General features: G+C 38.4%; 3 protein-coding genes across 3 annotated transcripts; 1 reads left to right on the top strand and 2 right to left on the bottom strand.

Moving 5' to 3' along the window:
* Window positions 1–5,109: 5,109 nt before the first annotated feature.
* LOC126791059 (putative F-box protein At1g23770) lies at window positions 5,110–5,807 on the top strand. The gene is made up of 2 exons (XM_050517460.1): window positions 5,110–5,375; window positions 5,465–5,807. The coding sequence occupies exons 1-2, from the start codon at window positions 5,110–5,112 to the stop codon at window positions 5,805–5,807; spliced, it is 609 nt and encodes a 202-aa protein (XP_050373417.1).
* A 1,201-nt stretch (window positions 5,808–7,008) lies between these two features.
* LOC126791057 (uncharacterized) lies at window positions 7,009–8,256 on the bottom strand. Its single transcript, XM_050517454.1, has one exon. It carries the CDS (start codon window positions 8,254–8,256, stop codon window positions 7,009–7,011), a length of 1,248 nt encoding a protein of 415 aa, XP_050373411.1.
* A 1,152-nt stretch (window positions 8,257–9,408) lies between these two features.
* LOC126791490 (uncharacterized) lies at window positions 9,409–12,069 on the bottom strand. Its single transcript, XM_050517947.1, has 5 exons — window positions 11,880–12,069; window positions 11,690–11,773; window positions 10,731–10,823; window positions 10,424–10,516; window positions 9,409–9,775 (listed from the first exon to the last, which is right to left on the bottom strand). Coding segments are annotated over exons 1-5 (525 nt in total). The 5' UTR covers window positions 11,881–12,069; the 3' UTR covers window positions 9,409–9,521.
* Between the last annotated feature and the right edge of the window lie 4,556 nt (window positions 12,070–16,625).

The raw sequence follows: 16,625 nt of genomic DNA, 5'->3' as shown, positions 1-16,625 counted from the left end.
AGAGAACTCTCTACTTCCAATCAAAATAGGACAAGCTTTGCAGATTGTCTTAACTCAAGTGACACTCCAAGGGGTGAAGTGACACATAAGGCGTCCCCAAGAGGTGTAGGAATCAATCCTAGCATCTCCACCACTGAACTAGCAATGAATGAATGCGATGCTCCCGTATCAAACAATACTCTAGCAAGGTAGTCAAACAATGATAATGTACCTTCAACTCCTGTGTCTCGCTGGCCCACTGCGAACACTCTAGCTTGGCCCGCTGGTAGCTGTCTCTGCGGCCGTTCCTGCCTACCCTGAAGTGGTCGGGTACAATCTCGAGCTATGTGTCCCACTTGCCTGCACCGGTGGCAGCCTGCTCTCTTCGGTTTCGGACATGCTGAGGCGTAATGTCCCATCTCATTGCAGCCATAACACCTCACTGCTGCTAATGGTCTGACTGGTGCTGCCCTGATAGCTAGGGGTGGTGCCCTTGTCGGGGCCTGATAGTGGGGTCTTGGCCTCTTCCATGACCTATCCTTCGGCCCTGAGTGCTCGCTGCCTGTATAGATTGCTTTGCCTTTCCCCTTTGCATCTCTGTTCCCCACATCACCTGCTTGAGTCTTCTCTGCTTGCTCCAAGCTCATAGCACTCTCAAATATCTGCTCCCTGGTAGTCAAGCAAAGTACTGATATCATGGTCTTGTACTCTTGTTTCAGCCCACGTAGATACTTCTGAGCTAAAGCAGTCGTACCCATATGCCTGACATACCGATACAGCTGCGAGAATCGAGCATCATACTCTCTAATGGTCATGTCTCCCTGTACCAATGCCAGAAACTCCAACTCTAAGTCCTCCTGTACTGAGGCTGGAAAATACTTCTCTCGGAATATGGTGGTGAAACCTCCCCATGTGAATGTAGACACATCCACAGTCTGTCTCATGCTCTTCCACCAATCTAGCGCATCACCCTTGAGAAAGAATGTAGCTATCTTTCTCTTCTCAATCTCTGTGCACTCTATCATCTCAAAATAAGTCTCCATACCCTCGATCCAATGGTCAGCTACCATATGATCTAGTCCCCCATGAAAGGTCGGAGCCGACAGTGCACTAATATCCTTGATCAGCTTCAACACTCGACCGTCATCTCTAACCGCAGGAGCTAGCTCAACCTGCTCCTCCTGCGGAGCAGCCTCCTCATAAAGGTTCTCCACGTTGCGGACTCGACCTGTGGTCCTACCTCGACCTCGGCCTACCTGCTCTACCTGTGGAGCAGCCTCCTCATAAAGGTTCTCCACGTTGCGGACTCGGCCTGTGGTCCTACCCCGACCTCGGCCTCTCGCCCGTCCTCGGCCCTGTCCTCGGCCCCTATCAGCGTTCATCACCTTCAAACAACGAAACACTTAGTCAATACTTGTGAAATCTCGAATTCAACTAAAACAGATTCAATAGGTATTAATCATGAAATTTCAGGATAAGATGAATCATCGAAGTATCATCACGATACTTCTCGGAGGACCAAACCATTAGGTATGGCTCCTAAAACACTCTCGCGTACCCAACAACATATCAATACCGAGGAGCATGTGATGGGTGCCCGCCTGCAGTCGGATCATCGCTCCCGGATGATATTGATAATCGCCAAATACGCACTTAGGCTCTGATACCAACTGTAACGACCCTAAAATTTCAAGCTTAAAAACTCAAAATTCTAAAGTCGTTAAACACAAAATAATCTCAAATAAATCGAAATCATTAAAGTGTAACAGCGGATCAATTCCGAGTTCTCAATACAACTCAGACAACCAATTATTACAACCCAAATTATAATCCATACAAAAAATGGAAATGTAATAATCCTCACAAATCTCACAAATCTCACAACTTCTCACACACAAATCCACGCTAAAACCTCACCACAAGTAGGATACGAATGACTTCGAGCCTCTGTAGTCGTCACTCAACCTCCACTAATCAGCACCCGCGGAATTATCCCCTACACCATCGAATTGGTGCACCGGGATTGTAAACACAAACCCGGTAAGCTTATAGCTCGTATGAGTAAAATCAAAATATAATTCGCATATCAAAATATACGAAAGATCACAAAACAACAAATATAAATGCCCTCATGAGTCAATGGTCAGCCCATCTGGTTGACCAAAAGAAATATGAAATAAAACGCTCATGAGGAAATTAAGTAACCCTTCTGGTTACCCAATGCATTTATAATACGGGTACCAAGAACGCTGGTACACATCTGTTACCCCTCTCGTAATACACCGTTGATATTGGATAGCCACCCGCTACCCAACATCCAAAATAAACTGAGTACCCATGAGCAGATAACCACCTGTTACCTCACATGCAGTACTAAGGCAGACAGACTAGAGCTCTAACTGTATCGTAACTTTCGCCCGGCCAAAGGCTAGGTTTCGACTTGCCAAACACGTACAATAATCTCACATCATATTGTACCAAAAATCAGGTCCGAAGACAATTCACGTTTTAACAATCTCAATGTTAAAAATCACGTACAATAATCTCACATCATATTGTACGATTCAAATCACATGCTCAATATGATCGCAATAAAGTCATAACAGTATATTATATAGCAAACTATATATATTCGTACTTATTTACCATTTATACAATATATATATAGTCCACTATATCTTATACATGTTATATTTCACAACACATGCTCAACACACAATTTCTCGTCATTGAAATGACCTTTTCTAATGAATTAATAACAGTACATAACATAATGAACTATATATATATATATATATATACTTATTACCATTTATACAGTATATATGTAGTCCACTATATTGTATACATGTTCGTAATTCATTATTGAATACCCTTGCAAAATATTGAATCACCGCGAGGGTAGATTCGTAAATACGTGAGATTTTACTCACCTTATCGACTCGAGCGTAATTCCACAATTCCCGATGCTAATTCCTTTCCTCGATTTAATGATCACCTTGAAAAGATAAAAAAAAGAATTTAGAATCGTTTCGTAAACCTTTAAATGCCGAAACAGTAATAATCGGTTACTGTTCAGCAATTTTTGGTTTTACGAGATTACTGTTCAGTGTTACTGTTCACTATTACTATTCACGGTTACTGTACAAATATGCAATTAATACGTATTTCTGTACGTATAAATATTATATACGTATTTCTGTATGTATAAATATTATATACGTATTCATGTACGTAAAAAATATTAATACGTATTTCTGTATGTATAAATATTATATACGTATTCATGTACGTATAAATATTAATACGTATTTCTGTACGTATAAATATTATATACGTATTTCTGTACGTATACGTACTATTTAAATGTAAATACAATCTCAGTAAATAAAATTTACTAATTACCTTTTACAAATTACTTTTTACATTTACCGAAAGTAATTTATAATTACATTTACCGGAGGTAAAATTTAATTACATTTACCGTAGTAAATAAAAATTACATTTACATTTACCGTACACAGTAAATTACCAAAATACCCTTCTGTCAAAAATGTTCACACCGCCGCACGTGGCGACGCGTGTGGCACACTTGCCACCTCCGGCGGGCCGCGCGTGGGGCCCACGCGCCGACGCTAAACACGGCGCGTATCACGCCACCGCTGTGCCCAAACTCTCCCCCTCCTCCTCCTCTACCTTTCTACGGCCTCCGACTACCCCTAGGCCATTCCTAGCCTCCTCACGCGCCGCCTCTAGGCGGCGGTAACCCTCCTTCCACCTCTCTCTCCGATCTCCACCAACAACCTCCCAATTCATCCAAAAACATCACCAAAACATCACAACCATGAATCAAATGCCTCATTACCTAGATCGGAGTCCAAAACCTTCGGGAACTCTTGAATCGGTGAAGAGCTTCGTGCTCCCTCTTCGTTGTGGCTCCTTGGCGGCGAACAGAGGCACGGCGTGCTTGAGGTGGTAGCAGGGGACGGCGGTGAGGCACTGCTGCCGTCGGTGAGGAGAGGGAGGGTGCGTGGGAGAGAGAGAGAGAGAGAGAGAGAGAAGAGAAAAGGAGAGCTCGGGAAGGAAGAGAGAAAAAAAGAGAGAGAAAAGAGAGGGGCGGCGGGAAGAGAGAGAGAGAAGAGAGAAGGGGGGTCTGAAAATAGAAACCCTACTTCACAAAATGTCCTTTTATACCCCCCTTAAAATCGGAAACTATCTTCCGTCACTAATAACTTTTACATACGACGTCCGATTCGAACGCGTCACATATCCACGAACTCGTATCGACGAGCTCTACAACTTTCGTGAAGAAAGTTTTCGCAACCGAGCGACGAAACGAAAGTCGATAAATTCGTTCGGAAACGTAACGTTTTCTTATTAAACGTTCTCGGAACGTTTCCGTTTCCGTTTCGTAAAGTTTGCAAACAATCAATTCCTTTTAATTGAATTTCATAACTTTATAGAATTCAATTCAATTCAAATATCGTTTCAAAAATCTAGGGTTATTACAAGTTCGAACCTCAGTGGTAGCAACATTTTGTTAATATTAAAATATTTCTTGATTTGTTCTAAGATATCTCTTTTTTCGATTTAGTCACTGTTTTAGCATGAATTTTGATAATTGTTTTCCTCACAATTCAAAAAAAATTCTTAACACTAATTGATTAAATCTTAGTTTAGGATGCATTTCTATTTTAAACATCTAACATAATATAAATGTAACTTCTTTAGTTAAATATAGATATTGCTCTAAATTTCCTGAAAGACAAAATTAATTCAAGTCCACCCTGCCTCCCAATCCTGAATCCGCCATCGGATATATTATTCGACAAAATAATTAGTTTGCTAGAATTTAACATAAGTTAGTGAGTGGTTTTATTTGCACCTCTAAAATGACTAAGTATACCTCCATTGCTTATTAGTTATTACACTTCCAAAAATATCCATTAGAGGTACACTTAGCCATTTCGGAGGTGCAACCCCTAAGTTAGTTTACCCCTAGTTTAGGGGATCAGATACACTGACCTTTAATAAAGACTTGGAGTTCGAGTATAGCTATGACTCTTGTTGAAAATAAAAATCAAGGGATTTTGTCAATCAATAGATCACTTTTGTGAAAACCTGAAAAATATGGAAATCGATGGGATGCAGACTAATAACCAAGCTGCTGGCAATCTCAAGGCGTTGAGAGAAGTGGTATATACGACCCTCTTAGATTCCGATTTTGTGCCGTTACCCCCTTTGGTTTCAGGTAAATCTGCTCTCTATACTTTGCCTGGGATTCCACAGAATGGTGGTGAGGTTACTGAAGGAATTGCAATGGTGTTTCACTATTTCAGCCCATTCGTTGAGGCCTTCTGTGGCCGTCACCCTGTAGTGTTGTTGGATGAGACGAAGTATGTGCCTGCCATGATCGATTTTATTAGGGGAAAATGGGAAATCATAGAGCTGATAATTCTCCTGTGAGTGTGGGATTACTTGAGAGACAAGTTAAGAAAATTAGGAATGTTGTGAAGATGAAGGAGATAGCACTGCCATTACTAGTAATTTATTGTGCAGTCACACTCGCCCGTTTGCGAGCTCCACCGTGCCGCCTTTTGGATCTTCCTCTGGATCTTAAATCAAAGATTATGAAGTTGCTGCCATTAGAGGATATTGGTAGAGTTTCATGTGTTTGCAAGGAGCTGCAGAATCTGGCTAATGATGAATGTGATGATGACTTCTGGAAGCAAAAGGAGTATGGCACAAATTTGATAGAGTTTCGTTCAGCGGTTCAGATATTGGTTTGGGGAAGACGATCGCGTCCCTTGGAAGTCCTGCTATGTTGACATTATGAATATCGAGAAGGAAAAGTATAGGGTGTCGAATAAGACCACAGCCTCGCAGTGGCGGATCTGGGATCCGAACACAGGGTGAGCTTGAAATTGGCCGAAGGCAAAAAAGAAAATTTGTCAATACAATATATAACCATATAAACATTGATGTCTATAAAATCTTTAAAAATATAAACAAGTGTCAATAAATGTAGATGAATAATCTAAAAATCAATGACAAATTAAAATACTCCAACAATGTTTTTCTCAAATTAATTAGATTGAAACTTAATATCTCATATTTGCAGTTTCATATTCAATATATAGAGTGACAAGAATACTATAAGAAAATACTTGAGGATTTTTTATGAAATTTAAGAAGAAGAATACCGTTATATAGAAGAAATATATGCTAATAATCTAATTATATATATATTTTTTTATTAGCACTAATATATTGAAAAATTGGGTTGAATATTGTAGCATGGGCTTCAGCTGGATCCGCCAGTGCAACCTCGAATAAGACCACGGCCTCGACGTGCCGGAAAGAACAATCATGAGAAGAAAAAAAAGATGATAAGGAGTTTCCTCCATTGATTCCAGAAATGCAAGATCTATATGTGACTATAAGCATCCTTACTTCTCCAATCTTAACTTGATTTCTTTTGATTACTTGGTTGAGTTGGTTCCTTGAAGAGGCTGGTCAGTATTATATAGCTAGTTTTGTTGGTTGATTTTGTAGGATACAATGTCATTATGTTCTCAATCTCTTTCAAACATTAATTAATAAACTTGATTAAGCTAAAGTGATTTATCATTTATATAAATAACCATTTATTTTTTATGCCTTCTGTATGACCTTAGTTCTCTCAACATATAAGTACTATCTTTTTTTTGGTCAATACATAAAAGTACTATCAAATTCACAGATTTAAACACAGTTAGATCACCTCAACCGGATATGTAATCTAAGTTAAATTACTGACTCCATATATATGCATAGAATCATATATCAGAATGTTCTTAATTTAGAGCATTAGTAATAAGAAAGAAAAATGAAGAGAAAAGCAAAACTTTGATTATAAAAACAAAACAATTTCACCATTCCACCATAAAGATAGGAAAGCAAGTAAGAACTAAGCAAGTCTCAATACCAGGCCAACATAATGTTCCCAAGCGACCCTCTGGTGTTGCATTTTCCCTTCCTAGCTAGGATTTATAATCCCGAAAAAGCTAGTGGTTCAAAGTCGACTGGAAGTTCACAGACTTCTTTATTGGATTTGTCTTTCAAGCTAAACACTTTTAAGTTATAAGATCCAGAATTTGACTTCTTCACATAATAGATTGAATCACTATCACAGCGTAGGGATTCATGGTGTGACATTACTCTGGAATTGTTCGAACCTAAAACCAAGACATTGTTCCCAATCGATTCCACCTCCTTCCACACAGGAGTTTCCCCTTCCATCTGATAAACGTGGAGTCGATCTAGTGACATATGATAATCCATTGCTACTAGCATTAGACCAGTCCCTGCTGTTTTGATCAAGTAAACTTTGTGACACTTTTTGGTTGGTCCTGCAAGTAATGCACATGCATCAGGTTTTATCTCCATCTTCTTCATCGGAATGGAAGATGTGCCGAAATTCCAGACATCAACGGTGTAGTCTTTCATTAAGACAAAGAACTCGTTATCACGCCCCATGATTTCCATGTACCATTTGCGCTCCTCAAGTTTTGTCCACTTATGATCAGATGTTGTGCAGAATGCAAGGCTGTTGTATCTTATCTCTTCGAGTCCAAACATGTATATCACCATGACTCCAATCTGGTCTTTGCTGCTGAATGTTGGACGCGAAGACAACACAGCCTTGGCTCTCATGAGCTTGCTTGCCAAATCCTTCACAGAAGTGAAATCCTCTTTTATAGGCAAAATAGCGGTTTTCCGCTCTAATTTGAAGTGGTCGACAATATTGTATGCATAAGTAGTACCTTTATGATAAGTAATGCTAAGTATATCTGGAAAGGTCTTGAGTGGTGGGAGGGATAGTTGAATCCCAGGTAAGAATGGAGTTGTCAGCATGAAATCAAGCTGGTCGTTCAACAAAACTAGCCAGCCGTGAGAGGATCCAAAGCAAATGGCCTCTCTCGTCTCCTCCGGCATGTTGGTGTTGGAGTTGTAAAAGTTTCCGTCAAGGCTGTAAAACCTAGAAGACCCATCAATGGCCTCCCCTTTGTTCATGTCTCCGGGAAGAACGAGCCACGTTGTTTCCGGTGAACAAGTGAAGGTTGGTGATTTAATCATCTCATCAGCTGCAGCAGACCAAGATGGACACACTGCTTTGAATCGATTAATGCCTTTGAGAGTGGATCCTGATAAGATATGTTGACATAAGTCTTTCGGTAATCCAGACCATCTTGACATGTTGCCTCGTATGATTTTACCGTCGTATCCAGTCGCCATTGATGTAGTCTTCAAAAAAAAGGGACGAGGGTAACCAATTTGGAAAATCCTTTTTCTGCCTAGAAGAAAGAATTGGAGTTGGGAGAATTAATAAAGGAACTCCAGTACGTAATGGTGTAGTTTTATGATTACATCAGAGGTTAGGTTTCTTTGGAGAGAGAGAGAGAGAGAGAGAGAGAGAGAGAGAGAGAGAACCTAATAATGCTAAAAGCCTAAAACCTACACCAAAGGGAAATCCAAATGTTAGTCGAAATCCATTTCACAGATGAGTTTGGATAACCTTAGTTTCCAAATTTTTGAGGTTTTGGAAGTTGGAACTAGTCGAGTCAAGCTTGGGAGGTCCAAGAGTTGATGATCCTACAATAAAGGGTAGTTAGATTTCTGAAGAAGCGAGAGGTCTATCACCATGAATTATAGTTCGAAACCCTAGCTTAAGTTGTATCTTGTTTAACAGTGGCGAAATTGAAGATAATGAGGTCTTCATTTATCTACCTTCTTTCAGAGCTCATCATAGTCAAATTTGAGTCTGCCGGGAATTAATATTACCAAAGGAGCTGTAAAATCTGCAGATGACGCAACTTGAGGAAGCAGAATCGTTTGGAATTCGGCACATATTTGTCGGCTAATTAACCAAACGTTGCTGGTTTGTTTTCATTTAGAATAAAGCTGCCAGTTACAGTAATAATTTCCAGATTCTAGAATTTTAAATTTTAGATGTTATGAGTCTCTTGGTTTTCATTGTCAGTTATGAAGTTAGTGTTAAAGTTTTAAGTTAGAAAGATCTAGAGACAGGCTGAGCTATTTTGTAATAAGAGTAGAAGTATACATACAGAGTCATATCTTGCCCGAACTTTTGGTTTGTTATTTGAACTGAAAAGCTAGGAGGATTGGCAGAGGTAGAGGCCAGGTGGAGAGCTATACGAGGAAAGGAAAGACAGGATTTCACAATCCAGTGGTTTGCTACTTTGCTTGGTGGAGAGCAGTTCAGATGAAAAACATAGAGGAGAAGAGGGAGTTAATAATACCATGGTAGAACGGCACAATAGTTGCAAAACTTTCACCCTTCCGTGAATAGTCTCCTCATAAACTAAGCACAAGCCATTGCATCAGAAAAGGCAGAACCAATTAATATCAGTATAGTTGACACAAATGTGAGCAACTTATCTAAATGGTTACTCCATAAAACAGTTAGGTAGTTACATTCTAATCACAGTCAGTCACTGAGGTATGTTCACCCGTCTAATGTACATTATAAAACCAAATACTCACTTTTCCCTAGAGCTTGGTTTCCCAGTTCTTGGAGGCCGTATCTGACTTGTTAGTTTTGAAGCTGATCCTTTCCTTTCCAAAAGACAGTTCTCAACCAAAGTCCCCTTCGATTGTTTTGTTTTTATAAAATTTTCAGTAATGTGGAGTGGAATACTTTTTTTACTTCTAGTCTGAACAACGCTATGATTCTTCAGAGCCGATGGTCGTTGTGCTTTGATCTTATTTTTGTTTCCAATCACCATATCATTGTCTGAAAGCATATAGAAAGTAAAAAGGTCCATCATGTGTACACATAGATAGATTAATGCCTGAAACATACATTTAAACTAGGTAATGATGCTATCCAGTTCTACAAAATCAAATGTTTACCGAATTTCTTCAATCAGTAAAATTACATCTTCATCATAGGTGCTCATTGGAGAAGAGATACACCTCTCTGATAAGTCCTATGGAGCTTGGTATGGTAAGAAATACTTGGTCTTAAATAGTAAAAGTAAACTATGCATGCCATGAACATTGTATTAGTCAACACTCAATCATATCCCATCGTCTTCTCTCCAATCTTTACAGTTCCTTACAGTATCTATTCATTACAAAAAGTAGTTCTGAAGCAGTCCATATTAAGTTTTGGAGTCTATATCAGGACATTAACACTGGATAAGTATTATTCCTGAAGCCTAAATGCATGACATACTTTGATAAGTGATATTTGTTTCAAGTATTATAAATATTCCAAGGTTATACAGATTATGTACACATCTATCTTAGTCTTCTACATGACATTTATTATTAATAAATTTGTTACTCAGCAGGGTTTAGAAATAAATTATTTTGTTTCTTGTTAAAAATTAGCTCAACTTGTACGGCATCATATAGATAAAGGAGGACAAGACATTACCAGGACTGGATAAGACAGCACGCGGGGGAGGAATTGAGCCGGCTCTTATATTTTGTTTATAAATCTCTTCAATCTGATTGGCTTTCTTAACTCCTGTAAATAAGAGAGATGAAAATGTCAAACTTTATAGCCAGCAAATGACTCAGTTCCCGCTTCTGGGAGGTCAGACGGAGCTTGATTAGTTTCTGCTAGAAGAGAAATTGAGAACATAACCAATACGGGGAAGGCAAAAAATACGAGAGAGAGAGAGAGAGAGAGAGAGATTTGTTTCTTTCCCTACTAGACACAAGTGACACTAAAGCTGTACCTTCAGCAACAAAGATCGTTGGCACAGCTACTCTTGGCACATAAGATATTGGAACTCTTGCAACTGTAGCTGGAGAAACATCTTGGTCCTTCACTATAGAGGAATATAACGGTCAGATAACTGTTAGATCACCTAATGTCCAGGATTATTCAGGACTCAGGAATATGATGAAGAATGCAAAAGGAAGCAATCCTTGTCTAGTGAGGCAATATATTAAGAAATCTTATGTCTTGGAATATTGTCATAGAACCAAAGGAAAAAAAAAAAATCAAACATACGCACACCCCAACTTACCCTGGAATCGAAGACAGGCAGACTGATTCTAATTTTCTCTTGTTTAAAAATACATAGATCAGTACAAAAGTAATTTGCACTAAGCTTCTGTATCATCAAATCAGAATGATGAAGAGAAGCAGTTGTAATAATCTCAGTGTTTCAGTGTCACAAACAGGCCCAAGTAAAAACTAAAAACTATAAAGCTCAAGGTTATGATGACGGGGAGGATTTCCCTAGGGCATTAATGTGGGAAGACAAGACCTGTTTACTACAATTCGAAAGTGATCAAATGATAAGTCTGATCCCCTCAGAAGACCAGAGGTATAGACCATTACTCTGCTACTGCAAGTCAGTCCTGATATCTAAAAAGATCATAAATGGCATTTCTTTGTTCATTACTCACAATACTCAGCATCACAATATCGATGAAATTAAAAATAAGTTTCTTTACACATGCTTCAACTTATTATCTACAAAGAAAAGTTTTTGTTTTTTGGTGTTATAAATGAATTCAAACATGTTCATGAGACTGACAAGCAGCCTTTCAAAATTGTGGATCTGGGATTCCCAGTTCTAGTATGTCAATAAGCAAAACAATTAACCGTGACTAAAATAGAGCTAAAAGCACAGAAATACTGCTATTTTATTTTATTTTTCACAAAAGAGGGGGTCAAAAAAGAAACCTGGAGAAGAAAAATCAATATGGGCATGCTGATCATCTTTCTCTTCTTGTTGCTGCCTGACCTTCACCTTGGGATACACATACACTTAAACACAGACAAACAAGAAAACCAATTTGAGAACAAAGCCATAACTTTCCTACAAAACAGAATCCAGAAAGTAAATGAGGAATGGAACATGAGTCAAACCCACTTTTGTGCTGCTGCCCTCTTCTTCCTGTTTGAGAGCTTCTCCAGTTAGTTATTGAAGGGAGCTGAACTGCAGGGTTGAAATGAAAGGCTCTGAATTTGGGGCTGTTCAAGAAGTTGGGAGCAGATTGCTTTGTGGGTTCTCTGTGATTGCCTCTACAAGTGGGAAGGTTAGACTTGTGAGTGTGCTCGTGTCATTCTGATGAAGTACTTGGATTTTGGAGACGTATTTGGGCACGGTTTTGAGCTGAGGGGGATCGTGATAGCGAATCACATAGTGGAGTTGTCAACGCTTCATTTGGCCTCGTGCTTCCCATTTCAAAATTTCATGTTCGGGAAAGGTCAATGTGATTGCACAACGACAGGTCGTTGGGCACGGACGTACTCGAATTTTGCTCTTGGTACTGATCTTTGATGAATTTTTAATCTCGACTATTATTCAACTATTCAGTCCAAAGGAGAAGACGGCCGGCCCAAAGGCTCCACCAATTAGCCCAAATAGATGGGATGTGAGAAGATTGGGCCTCAGCGTCCACCTGAAATATGGGCCTCGCAAGTCAAAGGCCCATCAGAAGCTTGATGTGGCTGAGGCTGCTTCTGTGGAGGCGGTAGAGGTTGACGGCGGAGGTCTGGTTCCTCCTTCTTCCTCTGATTAAGTGATTTCCTTATGTAATAAGTGAGTCTCGTCTCACAATTATGTGCTTCTTCTTTTGAATTCCGAATTTATGATTTACGACACTGAGATTGTTATACTTTATTTAGTTTATTTTGTATAGTTCCATTAATTTGACGAAACCCTAATATTAGTGGATTATGTTGATGTTATTATCCTACATTTCCTATCCACGACAGATCGTCGCTTGTTTAAAAAAAAAATTCAGTCATCAGATTCTATCTTGAATATTAGAGCAACCACTCTATGTCGGAAAACCGTGTCTCATGGAAATGTCATTAAATGCAACTCGGTCTCAATCTAATTTGGGGCTTACGCCTACATTGCACCCAATAAGTTAACCTATGTCATTGATTGTGTAAATTTAACAAAATGGTCAATCAGTGGCATAGCACCATTTCATTACTTTCTTATCAAACGCTAGGCGCGATTAGTCTATTCAAAGAACACTTAAAAGGGACAAGGCTCATATAAGGACTCACGTGTGTACGTGTCTTGGCACATATATGGTGTTAATAAAAAAACACAAGTAGCTCGTCTGACCAACTCCATTTAAATTTATCAAAACTCAATATTTCTCTCTTTTGCCACATAAGTAACCCTCGACAATAACCGCTCAAGACTTTGATCACTATGGTTGTGTGATGCGAACGTACATTCGCATTTTTCAGCAATATATTCACATTTTCTTATCAAAACATTAATTTGATACATCGCCTCATGACACAATTAGCTCCTCCGATTAAAAAACAAAGCTCCAATTTTCCCGGAGCTAACATTCTGAAACCTAGGGTTTCTAGGTTTCGTGACGAACGGCGGCGGTTTCACACTGGCTCGCTCGAGGACGTCTCGACGTCGGTTTCTATAGGTGATCACGCACAACGGCAAGCAAGGTGCAATTGGTGACAGAGTTTCCTCGACTCCAATCGGTGTTAACATTGTTTTAAACGTGCCGAATCTCAAATCCTCAACTCTGAAGTTAATAACGTGTGGTGGAGACTGACGACTAGCTTCCTTAGTCGGCGGCAACAGATGCTGTCTTTGGTTTGCTTTGGACCTCCGATGGTGTTTTGCAACGAAACTTTGGTTTTGCGCAAAGACTCCTAGATCTGAGACAAATCTTTTTTCTGAGGATTTAAGTGCTAACCTAACCTTTAGAAGGAGGCTTGAGCTTCTCAAGCTCACACGGAAGATTGAAAGGAAGGGCTGGTTGGGCCTTGGGCTTGGTTTCTTCTAGGTACCTTTTTTTTGGCCTTGAAGCGCTGGGGTTTAGGCCTTCCACCATTTATCTTTTTTCTTTCCTTTGTGGTAGGGGTGGCACTTCCGAACCGAAAAACCGAGCCGAAAAATACCGAACTGAACACAAACTGAACCGAAATTTAGAAAATCGAACCGAATCCATTGGTTTATTTCCGGTTTAAGCACATAAGAAACCGAACTGAAAAACCGAACTATTCATAAAAACAATGTCGTTTTACGTTTATCTTACTGAATATTTGATTTGATTAATGTGATTTGAGGTTTATATCATATATAATTATATGTTTATCTTTTGTAGTGTTATATATATATATAGATAATCATCTATATATATATATATGTAGACCCATATATGTATGTTTTAAATAAATTTGCTAAAATATATATATATATATATATATATATATGAGCGGATGTGTAATTACTAAATCCGCCTCAATATAATATAAGAATAAATGTTTTAAAATATATATATATATAAGAATATATATGCATATATATATATATATACACATATAAATATATTTATAATACATAGTTATATACATATATGCATCTATAATATTTCAAGATGTCATGTAAATAAAAGATTGAGAGTGGTGTGTTGCCTACCATATTAAATTTCAAATAAGTAAAAAACAGGGGGGGGGAACCCCAAAACATTCAATATGTTAATTTTAGTTTAATCTAGATTTTGTTTTAAAAAAAAAAAAACTGAACCGAACCGATTGGTTCAGTTTTCGGTTTTGCATATTTAAAAATTATGAACCGAACCGAACTGAACCGAACTAAAGTTCAAATTCAGTTCAGTTCCCGTTTCATGTCTAAAACCGAACTGAATGGACCGAAGTCCACCCCTACTTTGTGGTTTGTTAAGAGAATCTTTTCAAACCCTAGTTTTATACACTGACAATGTAGGGTGCGCAATTGATGACCTTAGCCCGAGTTGGTTGGTTGTTGTTTTGAAACTAAGGTTTAATGAGTCATTTCATTTTCTTGTTTTGTATTGAGTTTTAGTCTGTTTATTTAGACGTTTATTTCAAACTTTAATTTGTTTGCGCATTTATTTATTTTACTTAAGTTTAGTTTGTATAAGATGTCATGTCACCTCTCGTATTTGTTATTTATGGTTGTGCATGGCGTTGTCGCCGAGTGAAGTAAATTTATTTCCCTAAAAAACAAATTCATCGCCTCATGACTCTCATCATGTTCACCATAAATTCTCTTAGCTAAAATCACTATATAGAGGTGAACTCTCTACAAGTTCTCTCCAACTCTCCAAGGTAAGTCATGCATACGCTCCACTGCTCATTATAAACACTTGATTGCAGGTATTAAATTGGGGCACGAGAGGAAGCTATTCAAATCTGGGGATTTCTCCATCATTACTCAACTTTCAAGAAAAATGGCTTCAGCACTTTGCTTGAGATAGCTAGATTTGACAGAGATATTGAGAGTTATTCTTACTTCATTTCAACTCAAAGTTAAACAGTAAAAGTGCAATTATAAACCGAACTAAGTATCATAAAAAAAAAAACAGTAGAAGTGAAGCCATATCATCAAACTAGTTCAATGGGTCCAGAAACTCTACACCATCTGTCCTTCTGACCTTCACCTCACCTGGTTGGTGAAGCATTTAGTTGCAGCCTTCATGCTCACAATTTCATGTTCAGATAGCTTATGTATGATTCGGTATATCAAGACATTTATAAACTTAGGATTGCACTTTCAGTTTTTAATGCCTAATCATGGGCCAGCTCTTGATGTGTGCAATGTGAGCACTCCCACAAGCTCTCAATTTTTAGGACCGCCTAAGTGTCTAATATATATATATCCATCTATATTGATATATAATCAAATAATTAAAAAACTTAAATAGAAGTCCAATACAGATGTCTTGCTATTCATTAAATCATTATCACTACTTAATTTGGCTCTTTGAATCTACGTTCTTCTCTCTCTCTCTCTCTCTCTCTCTCTCTCTCTCTCTCTCTCTCTCTAATCAATCATCAATGATTTTGGTGGAAGACTAAGGGGTGAACAAGCAATCCATTCATCCTATAATTTAGGACCCCAAACTCATCGATCCCTTATGAGAAGATGAGTTTTCACTTCCCAATATTGTTTGCACCTTTAACTTATGCTAATTTGGAGCAATAATGTGCTACTCTGTTTGTGTCAGATGTGATGATATTCTTATAAGTTTGTTGTTTATGGCGTTATTCTACTGTTTGAAACAAAAATGTTGAAGATGGCTCTTGTAAGTTGCAACAGAGATGCTGTCAATGGAGCTACGGTAAGAGTTCTTGAGTTGTAAGAAGTTCAAACTTTTGCATTTTGTTGGCAACAACACCTTAATTCTCTAACACTTGAAAGGCCACATTTTGAACATTTGCACAGGCCGCAAAAAAGTTTGACCTAGCTCTGTGCCTAATTATGAGTTTGATTTAAAAAAAAAACGAAAAGGGCATGGCTCCATGAGATCTTCTGCAGCATGTGCTAACTAGACGGTGCAAAACTTAAAGAGGGCATCTATTCTTGAAGTTTAAAAACAGAAAACAAGTAACATTCACTACTGTTGAGTTAACGGTCCGTGTAGTGCACGCGTTGTTAGTACAAAAGCATTGAAAAAGACATTGGAGAAGAAACGAGAAAATAATGAAAGTAAATTTGCCGACCACCTTTCATTTGTACACTATGTGTCCATCATTTTAAACTCATGTCATGTGTATTTTTTCAACTCATATTTAGATAATAATTGAGCAATTAGACACTTGATATGAATTTAAAAAGATAAGTACAAAATAGACAAATGAA

The sequence above is a fragment of the Argentina anserina genome, chromosome 4 (genome assembly GCF_933775445.1).
Source record: "Argentina anserina chromosome 4, drPotAnse1.1, whole genome shotgun sequence".
In the NCBI taxonomy this organism is placed as follows: Eukaryota; Viridiplantae; Streptophyta; class Magnoliopsida; order Rosales; family Rosaceae; genus Argentina; species Argentina anserina.
This window is presented reverse-complemented; position numbering and strand designations above follow the sequence as displayed.

Excerpts from the sequence above, each read along its gene's own strand:
- LOC126791057 (XM_050517454.1), bottom strand. The coding sequence starts at position 8,256 with ATGGCGACTGGATACGACGGTAAAATCATACGAGGCAACATGTCAAGA.
- LOC126791059 (XM_050517460.1), top strand. The coding sequence starts at position 5,110 with ATGGAAATCGATGGGATGCAGACTAATAACCAAGCTGCTGGCAATCTC. Across the intron at positions 5,376-5,464 it reads GTGTTGTTGGATGAGACGAA|ACAAGTTAAGAAAATTAGGA; the intron begins GTATGTGCCTGC and ends ATTACTTGAGAG.
- LOC126791490 (XM_050517947.1), bottom strand. Across the intron at positions 10,824-11,689 it reads TATTGATTTTTCTTCTCCAG|TGAAGGACCAAGATGTTTCT; the intron begins GTTTCTTTTTTG and ends ATTCCTCTATAG. Across the intron at positions 10,517-10,730 it reads AACGATCTTTGTTGCTGAAG|GAGTTAAGAAAGCCAATCAG; the intron begins GTACAGCTTTAG and ends TCTTATTTACAG.